The 19,040-nt window shown below is 42.9% G+C and overlaps 1 protein-coding gene across 1 annotated transcript in view; it reads left to right on the top strand.

Annotated features, from left to right (window-relative positions):
• The window catches only part of nrp1a (neuropilin 1a), a gene marked incomplete at both ends in the record, with an annotated part of 59,190 nt that extends 43,121 nt beyond the window's left edge, over positions 1-16,069 (top strand). Inside the window, 10 exons of the mRNA XM_083901828.1 lie at positions 1,143-1,287; positions 5,284-5,615; positions 6,777-6,921; positions 8,977-9,087; positions 9,864-9,914; positions 12,747-12,890; positions 12,988-13,265; positions 13,900-13,996; positions 14,125-14,175; positions 15,783-16,069. Of these exons, the coding sequence (XP_083757954.1) occupies positions 1,143-1,287; positions 5,284-5,615; positions 6,777-6,921; positions 8,977-9,087; positions 9,864-9,914; positions 12,747-12,890; positions 12,988-13,265; positions 13,900-13,996; positions 14,125-14,175; positions 15,783-16,069 (1,641 nt within the window). The remainder of the gene's footprint in view (positions 1-1,142; positions 1,288-5,283; positions 5,616-6,776; positions 6,922-8,976; positions 9,088-9,863; positions 9,915-12,746; positions 12,891-12,987; positions 13,266-13,899; positions 13,997-14,124; positions 14,176-15,782) is intronic.
• Between the last annotated feature and the right edge of the window lie 2,971 nt (positions 16,070-19,040).

The following is a 19,040-nucleotide window of genomic DNA, read 5'->3' as shown; positions in this document are numbered from 1 at the left end:
AATACGACCTCTATGATCACAGAAACCACATTTGGGGGTGTTTAAGGACGCATTAGCGGCTGCCTCAACAGCTGATGTATTTTGATCTGCAGCACTCTGTTTTTTACACTAATTCACGCATATGTTAATTGCAGCGACTGCCACAATATTAACACTTTTTTTATGCCATGTTACAGCTGAGTTTCAATTCAACCCCTGCTGTGTCTTTTTCTCTCTCTCTCTCAAACACACACACACACACACACACACATCTGCGCAGTCAGACTCATTAAAATATAATTTTGGTCTTGCAGACAGATGTGAAGTCAGTATATATTTGAATAAAGAGCAGGGAAACCATAACTGATCACATATGGTCACAGGAGACGCATCCACGATGCGTTTTAATGCCAGGGGTGAACAGTCATACTTAGCGCTATCCACATGCTATCAAATCACATAGGATTGATCTTAATACCAGGTCTGAACGGAGCTCATGCGTCCATCCTGCTCCTCTCAGCTGGATTCCTTTCTGCCTCATAGCTGCTCCATGAGGAACGGTCAGGAGGTCGTATGGTCACTGGTGTGATTCAATTACCCAGAATGAACTGTGAGGTACTGCGGGGAGTAGTTTAACAGGGTGGTCAGCCTCTTCGTACATTGCTAGTAAACTGTCAACTGACCTCAGGGGAAAAACAGTGACATCTCTGACCTTTTAAACAAGACACTGCAGTAAAACACCCAACAGATCTGGAACCAGGGGACAGAGACAGGGCAGCTTGAGCCAATCTGGTCTTGTCAATGTTACATTTTACTGCCTCAGGTTTCACAATCACACACTGCAGTGTGTTTGTGTTGCTGCATGTGGTGCCAGAGGAAGTGCTTGTAATGTCAAGGAGTGACAGGGTAACTATTCATCAGTCAGTAAAACAGACTTTTATGTGATAAACGAAAATTGAATAAATGAAATAAATGAATCATGTATCATAGCTTTCATGTCACTTGGTTGGCAGAATAAAGGCAAAGGCTGATCACTCAGCTCTACTTATGAATCTCATTTTGAATCTTGATTCAATGCCAAGGTCGCACACAAATTTTCCACCCCACATCGCCATTCGACACGCTCGGTCAATAAATTTCTTTCTCCTGTGCCTCCGTCACAGGTTTTTCAAGGCAACACCAATCCGACAGACGTTGCCAAGACGATGCTGCCCAAACCCACGCTGACACGCTTCCTTAGGATCCGTCCGGTTACCTGGGAAACAGGCATTGCGCTGCGCTTCGAGGTGTATGGATGTAAGATATCAGGTTGGTATTGCTGAGACTCCTGCTGATCTGCACTCCTGCATACACACACACACACACACACACACACATCTCATCTCCATTTGTGGAAGGCAATCTCTGCAATTCAGACTAAAATGCAATAATCAGATGATGATGCTGACTCTGTTTATATATATTAGTATCTGGTCAACTCACACTCAGGTGTAACATGATAAAGTTCTATTTCTGTAAACATGTCCTCCTCTATGTGCCAAACTGTTGTATAATAGAGCAGTGGCACATGACGGAGGATTACCTATTTATGCTACCCCATGTTTAGATGTACCTCATTCAATATAAATGGAACCAACAGCTGGCAGGCAGAAATCTGTGGAGCTGGGTGGGCTCGCTGTGGTCCCATCCCTCCTGCTGATCTGGTCTCAGCCTCATCTTTAACCACAGTCTGTCTTTCGCTTACAACACTTTAGTTTTCACAAAGCTCTTCTCATCTTTGCTTTTTTTTTTTTGCAGTCATTTTAATGAATGTGGTATGTGTATGTGTATGTATGTGTGTGGCTTACTTTCATATGGTTTCCCCACATCTGTCTGCCTCTCAGTGGGTTTATGAGCATGTGTATTGAATATTAATCTGTGCTTGGCTGTGTCTGCTTTCGTACCCGAATAAGGAGCAACATTTGCAAAGACGAAAAAAAAAAATACAGAAAGCAGCCATTTTTGTTATTCTCCGGATTAGTTTGTTTGAGTTTTGCACACTTTATGTGTATTTATTTGTGTAGTAACACGGGGCAGTGCGGGTACAAGCGGGGGTTACAGCTGGGGCGTGTGTTTCGGGCACACGACCAGACTGCGGTCACATCACACATCACAGGATCGAAGTCACCACAGGGCCTCAAAGATGACGTCAGCGCCCCTGGGTGCTCTGAACACACTGCCAGCTCCACTGCATGGTAGCAGCACACTGCAGGAGAGACAAACTCATTGGCATAGTCTTAATCTATCTTAGGTTGTATAATTCTGTGATACTGGAACCTTAAGAGGCAATATACAACTGTGTGGTAAAAATTCAGCAGTAGCAAGAAGGACCCAAGTACATTTCCTTATAAAGCTAGTGTCAGGGCACATACAGCTTAGAAGAAGGTGTTTTTAACCAAGGTGTTTATGGCGTAGTCACATCTGCCGTTACTAAGCAATAAAAACCAGGGAGCTGCTGAAATGACTGACGTTGGTGCAGCTTTACTGAATAATAATAATAATAATAAAAAATAAAAATAAGAGTAAAATCAACTGAGTGTCAGCAGTGTCAGTGTTTTCCCCAAGTTTTAAAAGACACAAATATTTTCATCTCGGTGTGATGACGCACACAGAGAAACACATTGCATTGCGTGTTGCCTAAAAAACAATTCTGCAAAGAACCCATTCCAGTAGCCAAATGAATAACATAGGGAAACCAAGGCATACAGGGGTGTAATATAAATGGGCATGGTGTCATTTTTTTATCTTCATTACACTGTCCAGTCAGTTTTTACATATTAATAACACATTTAACCTAAAAAAAAAGTTGTCTATTCCAGCTTTCATGAAAAAATTGATAGAAGCATAGATACCTTTCAGTCTAAACAGGTGTTTACCTTTTTAGATGTTAGGAACCATGATTCAGTCAGCAGACAGAAGAATTTGAACCACAGAGTGTTGCAAGATGTTTTTCCCTGACTCATCATGATCCCTTGTCCCTGCTGATACAAACAGCTACACTTTATTAAAAAAAAAAAAAACCACACCCTGCTGTTTGTAAATATGCCACAGTGTATAAATATCTGTGATGAACCACTGATGCTCCACCCAAACCCTAATGTGGGCCAGCCACATCGCCATGGATCAACATCTCCACACGTACAGTCCACAAAAACAAAAACACACACATGTATTTGTTCCTCTGGGTGTGCCGTTGTGTGCATGCCATCTCGGAAGCTCCCGTGATTGCAGCTGAAGTCGATTAACAGCTCCAGATGACCCAGGGAGTTCAGCCGAGTGCCTGAACTCAGACCGGTCCCAAAGCTGGCACATGCACACACGCTCTCTGTCGCACACATGTACCTTTCTCTCAAATATTTCTACTTCAAAGACAGAGCGCAGAGCCTTGGCTTTAGTCTGCCAGAGGCTATAGTTCCTGTGATCATCCCTGCACAGAACTTGGCCAAAGACGAGAAGAAAGAGAAAGAAAAAGAGAGGGAAAAACTTTGGAGAGCCTTCCTTGCTGACAATGTTGTTCCTTGAGCTAAGGTTTTCTAGAATGCGGGACAAGAAGGTCCCACGGGTCAGCATTGGAGCTGCGTCAGATAACCAAGGAGAGAGAGAAAAGTGTCAATGAAGCCTTGTTCTCCAAATCTTATCCCAGATGCAGTTGTACTATTGAGTCCTGTAGCAGTACAGTGCACACTTTGTCTCGTACAGACACAGAGGATGTAATAATGCCCAGATTTATCCCTCTGTGGGAGCCAGATAGTAAATATGTTATTGCTTACCACAGGTCCCTGACTCACTGTCTTGGGATTCAATATTGGAAAGAGAGAGAGAGAGAGAGAGAGAAGAAGGATTTAGGTCTAATGCAAGCTGTTATAAGTGTCAGATGTCTGGCGGTAATTATAACATGGAGAGATACATTAGTAAACTCTAATGTATTCAACTCGGCTTCACAAAAGTATGCATAGAATGGCAGAAACAAATTGCAACCAGACAACCACTGTCAGTACACTTTAGTGTTTCATGAGAGCATTATAAGCATCGACACTGTGCCGCCCACATTTAACCTATGGGACACAAATGTGTACAATGTGTGCAATATGTACTTTGAACTCGTCTTTCTAGTCATTCAATTAACTTTATTGAGAGCCTTATTGTCAAATAAATTACTTCTGAAAATGGCTTGGACTTAAAATCCAACAGAGACACTGCAATAAGTAAATGTTACACACCTTTTATAACAAGTGAAAACTTGAGATATTTGTACCTTCCAACCTGTAAAGCAGTATGGAAGTCACACAGATGATAACTTCTTGAAATTGCAATATCCAAATTCAGTGTAAGAGTATTTTGACCAAATTCCAACAGAGGAAGTGGGTTGAAGACAAAATATTGCTCAAGTGCTCAAACATGTTCTCTGTTAATGAGAAATCTTTACCTACCTATTTTACATATGTACATTTACTTACTTATTTCTTATTAACAAAAAGTTACAGTTTAACATCTCATGATCAAATCTCATAAGACACACACACCTTTTCTTAAGTGCAAATCAGAAAACATGCATGCAAATGTATTCAAGCAACAGGTTGTTATTGGGTTCAGCTCTTTATATGAAAAAGGTGGGGAAAATGGAAAACCCAACACTTCTCTCTCAGGAAATAAATGGGAGATAGATCTGAAGAGGCTTAAACCTATAGAGAGTTAAGATATAAGATCAGAGAAGTAGAAGAAACGGAGAAGAAAGTTTAAATATGTGGCCAGGAAACAACAAGGCGTTAAAAGACGGTCCCACAGATGTTGACAGCTGCGGAGCAGAAGGTTGACAACTGCAGCTGCAGATAAAACACAAAGAGAGTGAGCTTTTGTGTGTTTGTATCTGTGAGTCTACAGAGGGAGGAGGGGGTGGACATGGGAGATGAAAAGAAAGAGAAGAACTCAGAATGCAGGAGGTGGAAGCACCAACCAAGAGAAGGGTTTTAATTGGCTGCCTGGAGACAACTGCTTCAGGCAAAGAAATTAGTATGCATGAGTTCTACAGACAGAGGGAGAAAGAGGAATTGTATAGAAGGAGTGATCACAGTAATAACACAAAGAGTTTGAGAAATTGTCCGCCTTACTGTTACTGTTCACGTTGCCCCCTATGAACCAAATTCAACAGACTTTTGTGATGAGTAAATAACGTAGAAGATCAAGACTTGTGTTGCCTATGTATCAAGCAGGTGCTCATGAAATAAAAAAAAACCGTAACACCTTTTTTCCCCTCTTGCCTTTCAGAGTATCCGTGCTCAGGCATGCTGGGCATGGTATCAGGCTTGATCACTGACAACCAGATCACCGCGTCCTCGCACACAGACCGGAACTGGGTACCAGAGAATGCCCGCCTGCTGACGAGCAGGACAGGGTGGACGCTGCTGCCTCAGCCCCAGCCTTTCACCAGCGAATGGCTGCAGGTGGATCTTGGCGAGGAGAAGCTTGTAAAGGGGTTGATCATCCAGGGAGGGAAGTACCGCGAGAACAAAGTCTTCATGAAGAAGTTTCGCCTCGGCTTCAGCAACAATGGCTCTGACTGGAGGATGGTGATGGACACCAGTGGGAACAAGCCAAAGGTGACTTGTTTTTCCGTTGCTGATGATACCTTTGTAAACGGAATATTCAATCAGGTCTTTCGAGGCAATACCCAAAGAATCCGCAATCATTCCTGTAATCGGAATGGTTTGGGCCTGATTGCTTGATAGAACATTATCCTTTACCATCTAACTTGTGTAAAATGGCTTTAGTATGTACCTCAGAGCTCTGATTTTGATTCATGTAGTCAGTTCTCAGCAGAGCGTTGCGTCTGGCAGTTGTGACTCATACAGCAGTCATTTTGACTCAATTTCAGCAGTGCTTTGAATCACATTAGGATAAGCATCTCCTGTCCCTTTCCCTGTTCCCTCTCCCTGCTTTGTATTCACGCTGTTCAACCCTTTCAGCAGAGGGGGGAGGGAGGCGCACAACGTGGAGAAGTGACCCAAGATTTATCTGCCAGTGTCAGTGCATGCTCCTGAAGACGCATGCCAACACTTTGCTCATTGCAGGCACATAGGCATCCACACAGATACTGTATATTCGAGAACGTACACATGCAGGAATACACCCCCAAGAAGAGCTACAGCAGCCTGTCCCCAATTACAAGCGTCCCTGACAGGGCATAAATCTGATCCAGATGGGCTGATTGTTGATTTATGAAGGGAGTCAAGAGGATCCATATCCCCCTGTCCTAGTTAGCTGCCTCTCCCCTCGCCTAAGAGGCATCCAGCATCTAAGGCACACCAGGCTCCTTCACGTGATCACACCCATTAATCCACTTCCATCAATCCTTTATCTCCTCCTTTGGCTGCTTTTCTCACACCCCACTCTCTCCTCTTTTCCCTCATTTATTCCTTCGCTCACAAGAGGATCTGAGGCAGCGTGGAGGAGGCTGAAAGTTGCCTTTGACAGCAGCATGCGGAATGCTGTCACTGGCCCTCTGCATGGGCTTTAGATGTCAGCAAGCTGAGAGCAGTCTGGTCAGCCGCTGTTCTTTCTCCTCTTTCCACTACCCAGCATATGCTCCCCATCTACCTCACCTCTAGTTTTCAGAAGGCAGGAATAGGTTGTGCCTCCAGATATCTGCATTTGGAAAGCTGCATTAACTCAACACCCAGCAGAGACTTTATCAACTATTCTGCATTGAATGTCTTTTCAAACTCGTTCACTTTTCCACCTCCTCTCCTTTTCACTTCCAGATATTCGAAGGGAATAGCAACTATGACACTCCAGAGGTGAGGACAGTGGAAACCCTGCTGACACGATTCATCAGAATATACCCAGAGAGGGCGACTCCTGCTGGCATGGGCTTGCGCCTTGAACTCCTGGGCTGTGAGATTCAAGGTAAAATGCATGTTAGGATATTTGTGTAAATCTATTGCAGTTGTCACCTCAACTTTGGTGCAAAACAAGCAAAGAAAATGAATAACAGCAGTATTTTATCATGTGTGGTGAAATGTTTTACCTGTCATACAGATTTTTCTAAAAGGTGAATTTATGCTGCTCCCAGTTTTTGTCAAAATTACCTCAATGAGTGAAAAATTTTTTTCGAGTGCTCAGTGTTTGAGTCTTGAGTCAAGACCCACGTCCCTAGTTTTCAAGTCTGATTAAGTGAAATCCAAGTTAAGTCTCCGGTGTTCAGGGTTGAGTGAGAGTTTACTGAAAACAAACAAAAAACTCTCAACTTCAAATGCAGCTTGAGTCAGTCGTCAGTGCTCGAGTCCCGGAGGTCAAGACTTGATCCGAGTCCTGGACTCAAGTACTGCAACACTGCACACAGGTTAGCCACCTAATGATGTGGCTGAAAGGAGCTTCATGTCTTTGCCACAGCTCAGGTTATATAAAGATGTGTGTGACTGAGGGCTCGCTGTGTTGAAACCACAGCTGTCCAGCTCCTGCTCTTTATCTCTACACAGGACAGTTGCCTTGTTATATCAAAGCTGCCCCCATTGCAAGCCACTTCTAGATGGGATCAAATGAAAGCCCACCTTGCCCTGTAGGATTAATGCAGCCTGGCTTGTATCACACTCTTTCCAACTCATGCATGTCTTTCTTCTTCAAAGGACCGACAGTCTTAACTATCTTTAAAATGACCCCTATGTTGAACCCTGGCTCTTTATCAGTCTGACGTAGCCATAAACTACTGAGAAATGCGTGGCGCACTAGCCGTAAGTGGATTTGCATATTGGATTTCAGGGAGGCCCATTACATCATAAGCCCCATGGATTCCCACTAGGAGCTTTAATCAGATGATAATGCTTGTTTCCAGTGTTAATACCAAACATTCACATACTCACACAGACTGTACTGTATACAAACGGCGAGCAAGACGGAGTCACCTTGCCAAACATGTGGTTACGGGCATGTATACATAGCAGTTATGCACACAGACACAGGCAGGTGCTCGTGCAAGTGTGTGTCTGTGTGTATGTGTTGGGGGAAGGGGGGGACACACCACAGTAGTAGATAGGAGGGCTAAATACTCATTTCCGCAACGCTGACCCTATCCCTGACCTTCCCCACCCTGAATTTGACAGGAGCTGATCTGCCTCATATTTCATTGAGCAAAGGGAGAGAGCGAGACTCTTGGCCCATGCACACACTCACACACGCACACACACACACACACACACACAGATACTGTACAAATACATTTTTCAGGCATTTAGCCCCTATCTGTCCCCACCTCTTCCACTTCCCGCCCTCTGCACTGCACTGGGGAAGCCCGCTCATTACTCAGTCAGTCAGCGTAAACACACACATAAATACACGCACACCACAGGACGGCTGTGCGGCAGCAGAGTGTGGCATGAATCTTGCCCACATCCAAGTGTAACACAGGCTTAATGATAGGCCGGCCACTGTGGCAACCAGTGGCCCTGCCTTTAGTCAGTCTCAAGCCCAGTTTCTGCATCTCTGTTTGAGCTGCTCAAGCCCGCAGTACCATGCCTTAGCCACTGCTCTATTTATACACACACACCTCCACAACTTATAATAATATGAGGGATGCTAATAGTTCAGTTTTAGATTAAAGCTGCAGTTTAAGATAATTTTCATGCGGCTTCCTTCACTTGAAAATGGGCACTGCTATCAAACCTTACTGAGTGTTTGTGTATACAGCAGCAGTGCAAGGGCAGGTGTGCATCAAACCCTGAATGACTGGCTTTTCTGAGCAGAAGTTTTTTTATGGGAGCTTGAGCTTGAGCTCATGAAAGGAATTGCCAAGTAACACAAGGACTTCTCTTTACTGAGACACAGCGAGATCCTGTTGAGCTGATACGAGTGAACTCATTTATTCACAATGATTTGGATGTTACAGACGTTTGTTTATATGTTTATGGTTTTCTGGTGTTTGGCTTTAAATCTGATCTATGCTGTCTCACTTCTTCATCTGTACAGCCCCGACGCTCCCACCCACCACACTGGTCCCGAGCACGACTCCATCGGACGAGTGTGACGACGACCAGGCAAGCTGCCACAGTGGCACAGGTGATGACTACGACGTGACAGGTGCTAACATCGCCCTAAAGAGACTGCGACCACCCTCCCACTCCTTCCCATCCCCTACTGTTCCCTCTGTTATGGCTCACACTTGATCTGCTTAACCTCGGTCGAATGCCACTATCGAGCGTTACTGCTTACTAACACAGTTGAATTCAGTACCGTGGCTGATCTGCCATCCACTATGCACATTCACAAGCACACGCGCATGCGTTAAAAAACACACACTTTGGCATGTGCACGGTTGTAATTAGCTGCACCTGTAGTTGACCACTCCTCCTTCAGGCTGTCCTCTTTGAAGCGCATCTCTCCCAACGCACAGCAGAGCATTATCACACTTGCACCAGAGATCACCAAATGTGCACATCTACACACCTGCTTCCACACCTACCAACAGCAGCCTCTGGCCCTCTCTTCGCTCTCATTTCTCACCTGCCTTGTCCCCCCTGTGCCTGATTTTCCATTTACTCCTCTTGGCCTATTTTCCCACTAACCCAGAGTCTTTGAACATGTACTGCTGCCTGCACACCCCATTAACCAGCAGTCTCCAGTGATGAGCACGGCACCATCTCAGTCATGTATTCTGAGAGTGTTACCTAAGTACTTTGTTCTAGATATAATAAAGGAGAACCCCTTGTAGGAAAGGCAGCAAAGGCAAAGAGAAGGTCTATGTTGATTACCTAAAGATAGTTAGCATGCATATATTTAATGCATGGGTGCAGTTGAATAAAATCAAATCTTCTTAACACCAGGTGAGGCTAACTGAATTAATTTTGTTATGACAGGTGGAACCACGACGCCAGAGACCACTACAGCTGAAGTGGATACGATTCCAGGTGAGCAAAAAGGAGTTTATTGATTAAAGCTGAAAAAATCATGCCTTAAACTTGTCATTATGGTTGGCTCGATTGCACGCGACCTACAATAAGCCTCATTTCCTCTAAGCGGTGCAGTGCCGATCTGGCTTGCGTTTCCACAACATGGTGTGTGGGCCAGATGGTGATAGCTACGTAAATAGCATGAAGACATCCCAGCACGACACAGTGTAGCTCGGCAATAAATTCCACAAAGAAGAGTAACGCGACACAATAGACAGAGGATAACAATTTTGTGATCTTCCTTCTTCATAAAAAGAAGAAGACAAGCTGCATAAAAAATGTTTTCCTTGCCAAAACTGGGATGGAATGGATCAGTTGTGTTGGTAACCTTTTTAACATTCGAAATGCAAGTGAACTGAGGGGGAACCCTCCGTGGAAATAGAAATTATACCCTTCACATTTATATTGGACCCCATAACTCTCACTTTCACGCAATATTCACTTGGTCATTGGTATATTTTTTTTTTGGTCAAAGAAAATGACAACTCATACCATACAACACCTTACTGGTGTCTTGTAACACACCTTCAAACACTAAGGACACACTAATTGTGTCTGTGGTTTCTTCCCCATCAAAGATTCCACATCTTCCAGTATCGCACACCACAACTTTGAGAATATGGAGTTAATATTAAACAGCCTTAAGGTTTTTTTTTTTTGTATATGTAGATGTATTGTGAATTGATTTCCATACACTTAAAAGAGAAAAAGAATTCCTTAGTTAATGATTACCAGTTCTAGCCGGCCTCTCTCCTATGATGTGTGTCTGTTATTAAAGCTGATGATATAGCCCCGAAAAGCTCCTGCTGACAGGGTGAGGGGAGGTTGTGTGACACGGGGCTAGCTGATGATTAGCACTGGGGCTCTGCTGCTGCCTGCTCAGCATAATCACTAATCACTGACACACACGCACACACACAGACACACACACACACACAGACACATTCTTAAGACTACAAAACAGGAAAGCACTATGCAAATGACCACAGGAAATTAGGTGTGCTTCAGGCTCACGCACACACACACACACACACACATATTGCAGTGTCTCCTATAGCAGGTTGTTGAGGCAGCAGCCAGCGGAGGGGCTGAGCCCCAGTCTGACCTTGGCTAATGGGCCATAGGCTCCACCCAGCCTCCCATCACTCCATCAGCCTGCTCTGTGGCTTGTCTGCAGTCTGCTACAATAATAGATGAGAGCTGGAGTGCAGGTGTGTGTGTGTGTGTGTGTGTGTGTGTGTGTGTGTGTGTGTGTGTGTGTGTGTGTGTGTGTGTGTGTGTGTGTGTGTGTGTGTGTGTGTGTGTGTGTGTGTGTGTGTGTGTGTGTGTGTGTGTGTGTGCGCGCATATATTGCATTTATGACCATAACCAAGTGTCTGTGGTTAAACACTTATCTGTCTGACTTTTTAATTCAAGAGCCTCAAACTATGCATGTTAATTGCAGTTGTTTTAAAGGTCCGACGTGTAACATGTAGGTGGGTTTAGTGGTAGAAATGAAATATACTTCCCCTAAGTATGTTTATATAAGAAGATAAAAAAAATGTTTGGTTTTCATAGCCTTAGTACAAGCCCAGTAGGACAATATAGATGTTGTAAATGTACTTTTGGCCTTGGGCCTTGCTTTGTAGATGTTTGTGTTTGTTTCTGGAACAGCCTAAAGCACAGTAGGAACTTTCTTGTATGTGAAGGCCACTGTCGTTTCCCGGGGTGCTTGGGAAAGTGAGGGACAATCTCACCAATAGTTGTCACTATTTCTGACTCACTGGTTCTTTAATATATGTGTGTGTTTGTGTGTCCATGCTGCTCACCCTAATCTCACATGGTGTACACTAGTTGCCATTGCTCTTTCTTTTCTTTCAATGACCATGTGAGTCATGTGGCACCCCATATTATCCAGAGCTGGCTGGTAATTTCTCAGGAATGAAACAGAAAAAGAGGCCACTGCCATCTTAATTGGGAAAAGGATTTTTTTTTTTTTTAATGAAAAAAAGAGTGGCTCTGTGCCTGAAAATCGGCTCCACATTCCATCCTTTGTGGTTAATGGGTAAATAGAGCCTTTGCCTGCAGTAACTAGTTAAATCCTTCCCATTATTAGAGGGAATATTGGCTTATGTATTGTGTTGTTTGGAGATCCTCATTGCTGTATCTCTAAAGTCATCTCTTGCTGAAGTTTAATGTCATGGCTAGCAATTCCAAACATCTCAATCCCTTGTGTTTTTTGGAAGTCTTTCTTTATCCCATTTGAAAAGCTTGAAAGCTCCCACACATTTTCTTGCCTCCGCGGAGACGTCTTCAGCACGGCGTGTGTCCATGGGGAATAGCATTGTTGGAATGGGGCCCTGGCACTGTTAGCATAACTGTCTTCAAACCTCAACTCCCTGCTCTCATTAAAATCCTGAACTGAAATTGTGAACTCTCTTCAAGGTGCTGTGATTTTTGCTTTCTTTACTATGTCCAACCTCCATCTCTTGCTAGGTGCTTGTCTCTTCTTTATATACTTTTCTTTATGTTGCCTATTAAATTAAACTAATGCGATTATTCACTACAGCCAACATATGAGGTTTAGTCTATGTGGTCTAAGCTTTGTCTCTGTTTCATATCTTCGTATCTTGACGTGTTTCTCCCCAGCTGTGGGGGTTTTCCTACAGAGCTTTGCTGCCCTCTACTGCCCGTAGTTAGTCAGTGTTGCCTGCAATCAAATAATTTCAAGCTGTCGGCTCATGGTTCATATAAAGCACTGAGCTCTTGGCAAGTTATTTCTGATCTCCTCTTCCTTCAATATGTTTGCAGCTTTTCTGTGGTTTGCCTGTGACTTCGGCTGGGCCAGCGATCCGTCCTTCTGCAGCTGGACTTCAGAGGACACTGGCTCCCGTTGGCAGATCCAGTCCAGTGGCACCCCGACCCTCAACACTGGACCCAACATGGATCACACAGGTGAGAGCCCTGCAGGTGATTCCTCAACCTGTTACCTCAGACTTGCAGTCTCTTGGCTTTTTATCTCCCAGTTACATGAGTTCCTTTGCTCCAACAGGTGGATCAGGGAATTTCATCTACACCTTGGCAACAGGTCTTCAGGAGACAGAGGTGGCCCGGCTCATCAGCCCCGTGGTCAGCTCCCCGGACTCAGACCTATGCGTGTCCTTTTGGTACCACATGTTCGGCTCACACATTGGCACACTGCACATCAAGCAGCGTAAACAGACAGTTGACGGACCGGCTGACATCCTGCTGTGGACTGTCAGTGGTCACCAAGGCAACCGCTGGAGGGAAGGTCGCGTCATTGTGCCACGCACCAACAAACCATATCAGGTAAATTACAATGTCCGTGAATTGTAGAATTGAAACTGGCTCATTGTTTTTGAGGTGTGGTTGTATGAGAAACACATGAGACTGAGAACCAGCCTGAGACGCACAGAAACATAACCTTTAGCCACTTATACAAAAGGCTCACTTCATAAAATGTACTACAAAATGTTAAGAATATGTTGGCCACTTTAACAGCCTAAATTGCTCACTCTCCTGCACCAAATTCCATTAAAGAATTGCATTTTTAAGCTTGTAGGAATACTGGAACTGCTTTTCCAATGTTGCCTTATTTGATAAGTTTATGTGGCTTAGGTATTTTGAACAGTAGATTTACAACTCTTGTGTGCCCTGATGTAAAATCGCTGGTTTTCTTCATGCACTTTGGTGTAAGAACTCGCCTAATTGCAGGTTTAAAGCTCTGATCATTACTCTTAAGCAGTTAAGCAGGTGTAGATTTTATGAGGTGAGCCTTTTGTTAAGTGGCACAAAAAAAATGTCTTCGCCACTGGCGGCCATTCACTGAGATATATGTCTCATCAAATAACATGTTCACACATTTACCTCTACAACTGTGTTCTTTTCTTTGTGTCATGTTAGAAAAAGGTAACAAACAAGTCTCTCTTTGTTTTGTTTCAAGGTGGTAATTGAAGGTCTGGTAGAGAGAAAGAGCTGGGGAGACATCGCTGTGGACGACATCAAGGTCCTCAACGGGCTCAGCATGACAGACTGTAAAGGTGAGGCTTTTATTCTTCACAGGAACAATTCCTCCATTCATTTCTTGATATGAAATGTGATGCTACATTTTTTCCATCGTCTGTTACTGTTTGGGATAGTACTGATTTTATACTTTCTCTCTGGACAGATCCTGACGTACCCACTGAGCCTATGTTACCAGAGGATCGCAATGAAATCTGTACGTAACTTCGCACTTTATGTTCCATTAAGCTATATATGTCATGTTACCACACAACTACACTGTATGAACGCTCTCCTATAGGTTTCATTTGTTAGTGACATAATCCATAAAGTAGTTGAGGCTGATGGGATGGTGGTGGCGTGTAAAAAAGGGTGTGTCCACCAACCAGGGTTTGAGATCAGGTCATGATCATTACTGTAGGTTTTCATATGTGGTGTGTTATGATGTTTGGACACGATACGATATGATACAATGAAATATGATATGATACGGTATGATCCGAAACAATACAGTACGATAACATACGGTACGATAAGATAAGATAAGATAAGATAAGATACGATACGATACGATACGATGCAATGCAATGCGATGCAATGCGATGCAATGCGATGCGATGCGATGCGATGCGATACGGTACGATGCGGTACGATACGGTATGATGAGATACGGTATGATACGATACGGTACGGTACGATACAATACGGTACGATACAATACGGTACGATACGGTATGATGAGATACGGTATGATACGATACGGTACGGTACGATACAATACGGTACGATACAATACGGTACGATATGGTACGATACAATGCGGTACGATACAATACAGGATCAGGTCATGATCATTACTGTAGGTTCCCATATGTGGTTTGTTATAATGTTTCAACACGATACGATACGATACAATGAAATATGATACGATACGATACACTAAGGTATGATATGATACGGTATGATCCGATACGATATGGTACGAAACAATACGGTACGATACAATACGGTACGATAAGATAAGATAAGACACGATACGATACAATGAAATATGATATGGTGCGGTACGATACGGTACGATACAATACGGTACGATACAATACGGTACGACACGGTACGATACGGTACGATACGGTACGGTACGATACGGTACGATACAATACGGTACGATACGGTACAATGCGGTACGATACGGTACGATACGGTACAATACAATACGGTACGATACAATACGGTACGATACAATACGGTACGATACGGTACGATACGGTACGGTACTATACAATACGGTACGGTACGGTACGTTACGATACGAGACAGTATGGTACGATGAGATACTGTAAGATACGATACGCTACGATGCACTGAAAGACGTTACGATACGGTACAGTAAGATGGGATACGATACGATACGATACAATGCGATGCGATGCGATACAATACGATGCGATACGATGCGATACGATGCGATACGATGCGATACGATGCGATACGATACGATGCGATACGATGCGATGCGATGCGACACGACACGTACAGTACGTTCATTTTTTTAAAGTGTCAGTTATGCAAGTTAAATTTACTCATGACCACGTGAGCTGTATGTTGACACTATGAGGAAATCTTGGTGCTTTGTGTGCCTAAACCTAACAACATTGATCACCAGGAAATGTTATTGTCAGGTTAGAACATTAATATGTTGATTTACACAAAGTATTTGAGAATGCAGTTAATTTGTGTGTATGAGACAAGGTCACACTTCCAAACCCTGAGTAGTTTCTCATTTTTCTGCTTCTGTCTCCCCCCCCCCCCCCCCCCTTACAGTTGAAGACATCACTGAATACCCAGTGTTTGTGGAGACGAACCAGATCAGTGGAGCAGGCAACATGCTAAAGACACTCGACCCCATCCTCATCACCATTATCGCGATGTCCGCCCTGGGGGTTTTCCTGGGCGCCATATGTGGCGTGGTGTTGTACTGTGCCTGCTCACATGGCGGCATGTCAGACAGGAACTTATCAGCCCTGGAGAACTATAACTTTGAACTAGTGGATGGTGTCAAGATAAAAAAGGACAAACTCAACGTACAGGGCTCATACTCGGAGGCTTGAGACGTGGACTGAGTGCATCAGTGTGACTGTGTGACGTGCAGAGCTCGCTGAGCGTGCACAAGACTGGCTGTAGGCACAACCTCTCGTGTATCTGCGAGGAGGTAAGCTCAAAGGACTGCCAACGCCCTCAACTCGCTGGATGAGGGACAGGTTCAGGATCCAGTGGGGAGACTTCGGACTGATCCACACTTTTCTCAGGAGCTGCAGTAAAAATTAAAAAAAAAAAGAACCTACCAGTAGGGGACACTGTGTACAAATAAACTACAGGAAAAAAAATATGTACAGATGATTTAGATATTTTAATTTTCTATTTTGATTTTCATTCATTTTTACAATCGGATGCTGGTGTTGAGACCAATTTAATAATGATGTTGAAAGTGTTTATCATTTTCTGGGGGAAAGAAATGTTGTTTTTTTTCGTCAGTTCATGAAGGCTGTTGTATATTTTCAACTTTTGAAAGAGACAAAAATCATAAAATGAATCATATCCGGCAAAACTGTAGATTTGCCCCATGGTGTGACATACAGGGTGAGTCCTGAAACGTGTACTCTTTCCTATTTGAACCTTATCAATCTAAAGTGAGGGTTCCATTCATGGCAATGTATGGTTCTAACAGTGCCTTTAGTACTTTTTTTGTTGGTCTTCTTTGTTGAACTGTTCTTTTCTTTTCTTTTTTTAGCTGTATATGGCTTAAGTTATGACGACAGGAAACAGGGACACATTATCTTATAAATATCTGCAAAACAGGATAACAATCTATCATAGCGCTTTTTTTTATTTCCTTTTCTTTTTGTTGATGTTGTTGTTGTTGTTGTTTTCTGTCCAAAAACCACACACTGTAAATAAGTTTTAATATATTTTATTGCCCTTTTTAAAGAAAGTAAAAAAGGAAAAAAAAGGCTGCAGTATCCCCTTTTTTTTCACGGGTTTTGTCTGCGTGTGTGTGTAAATATGATCTTTGGACAGTTTGGCGGTGCAGACTTTCTTTTAATTTCTTATTTTTTGTTTGTTTTTTCTTCAGATTAAGTTGCTCAAAGGAAAGAGATTTGTGTGACGGTGATGTTGCAGCTGCTTCAATGTGCATTCAAGCCATCTGGCGTTGAAACAGCCACTTCACAAAAAAGTCACAAAGTTGTATATATATATATATATATATATACATATATATATATGTGTGTGTGTATATATATATATATAGCTGGTAAATTCAATTGTTTTCCAGCATACCAAAAACAAAACAAAAAACCCTCCAACAATCATTATTCCTTTGCTTTAGCTGTGTTGTAGGCAGACATCACTGTGTTTTGCTCACTGAAGGACAGACGATGCAGCTTGAATGCACTTTGTTGTTGTTGTTTTTTTTTGACTCCCTCGTGTTAGGAGCCCCTTCAAAGATGGGCTTCGACATAGAAACTGAAGAATGGTGCTATCATTAACCTAAAGGCAGACATGCGGGGCTCACGATGAACCCCAGTTTGTGTTGTTCACATGCTCTACTGTAGCTTATTAAGGTCCCACACGAGGACCATGAGAAGTTTGTTTTTATGTGTAGCAGCCATAACATTGTGATGTCAGAGCTGATGTCATAAGGTCGGGTTACTGGAGAGGATGGCGCGGTGGGGTCACGTGGTTTTACCAAAGGATGGTCGTTTTGTTCGCTCGCCAACTGCTTAGTTCACCGTTGGTGATCACTCACACCTCTGCAGAAAAAAATCAACAGAGGGGACTTGATGTGTCTGTTTTTCTATCTCTTTTCACACTTAAAAAAAGTAAAAAAAAAAAAAAAAAATGTCACCTCAGTGTGGATAAATATGGATTTTACACTGCAAAGGGAACGAACTCATTGTGTGAGACTGACGCTTTCAGGACACAAGGGCCCATGGGACCTGGAACTTTCTTGCCACACCACAATCAAACAATCAAAAAACTTGATCCCGGGGGAAAAGGGTGACATCTCTAACCGCCATGATGTGTATATGTGTTGCCGTGGTGAACACGTCCTCAGCTTGTTCCATTTCAGATTCAGCCTCTCCACCGTCCGTCCGTCCGTCTGTCCGTCTTCACCAACCCTTGGCCATAGAAGACTGTAGCTGCAGTGATGTGTGCTAAACTAGAGAAAAAGGACACCCTAGAGTGGACTACGCAGAAACAATGTTGCACTGATAAATATATTTAAGAGGTTTATGTGTTTATAGCATTCATTTTCAAAAAAAATACAACAGAAGAAAGTTAAAAAAAAAAAAATTGTGTTCATATCTTTCTTTTTTTATATATATATATAAATAGAGTTTCAGATTATGTGATATAATTCTGAAATGTAAAGATATTGAGATGTTTTCATTATTGAAAAAGGCATAATAGTAATGTCCCTGTCCCCTCCATTTACATGGCACATTAATAACGCTTCGTTTTGTACTGTCATTCAAATTTTGGAAAAAATAATTTTATTTTCAATACTGCTTCTGTAATTTGCTGTTGTAGGAAAAAAAATGAATAAACAGCAAGGCCTTAAAAAGGAAAGAGGATATTTGTTGTGATCGAGAATCAGAAACTCCAACAATTGTTTTTTTTTGCTGGGTTTTATTTTTTCTATTTCCAGATCATATCCACATCACAGCCTTGCAGGAAGTCCTTTGAACAAAAGTCTGCTTTTTGCATCAGAGTAAAGTGAGGACACAGTAATTACAACCGACAACAAGAATCTGTTGTCCCTTTTTTTTTTTTTTTTATCTTGCAGGCAGCCATCACTCTCCAAAGATACAAAATAAACAGCTTCTTGTTGTGAAGGAGTTTGATTTGTTTGATCGTTTATCAATTACAGAGCAATAAATTGTGGTTAATTGTCCTCAGATCTTCAAACTAATGGAATCGACTGCTCTGAAGTCTCTGATGTGAGGACGCTCCACCTATTGGAGTGGTGAACAGTGGTGAAAATAACTGTATGGAGCGAAGGGCGGGTACTGACCACTA

Source organism: Microchirus variegatus (assembly GCF_963457635.1).
Source record: "Microchirus variegatus genome assembly, chromosome: 15".
Lineage (NCBI taxonomy): Eukaryota > Metazoa > Chordata > Actinopteri > Pleuronectiformes > Soleidae > Microchirus > Microchirus variegatus.
This window is presented reverse-complemented; position numbering and strand designations above follow the sequence as displayed.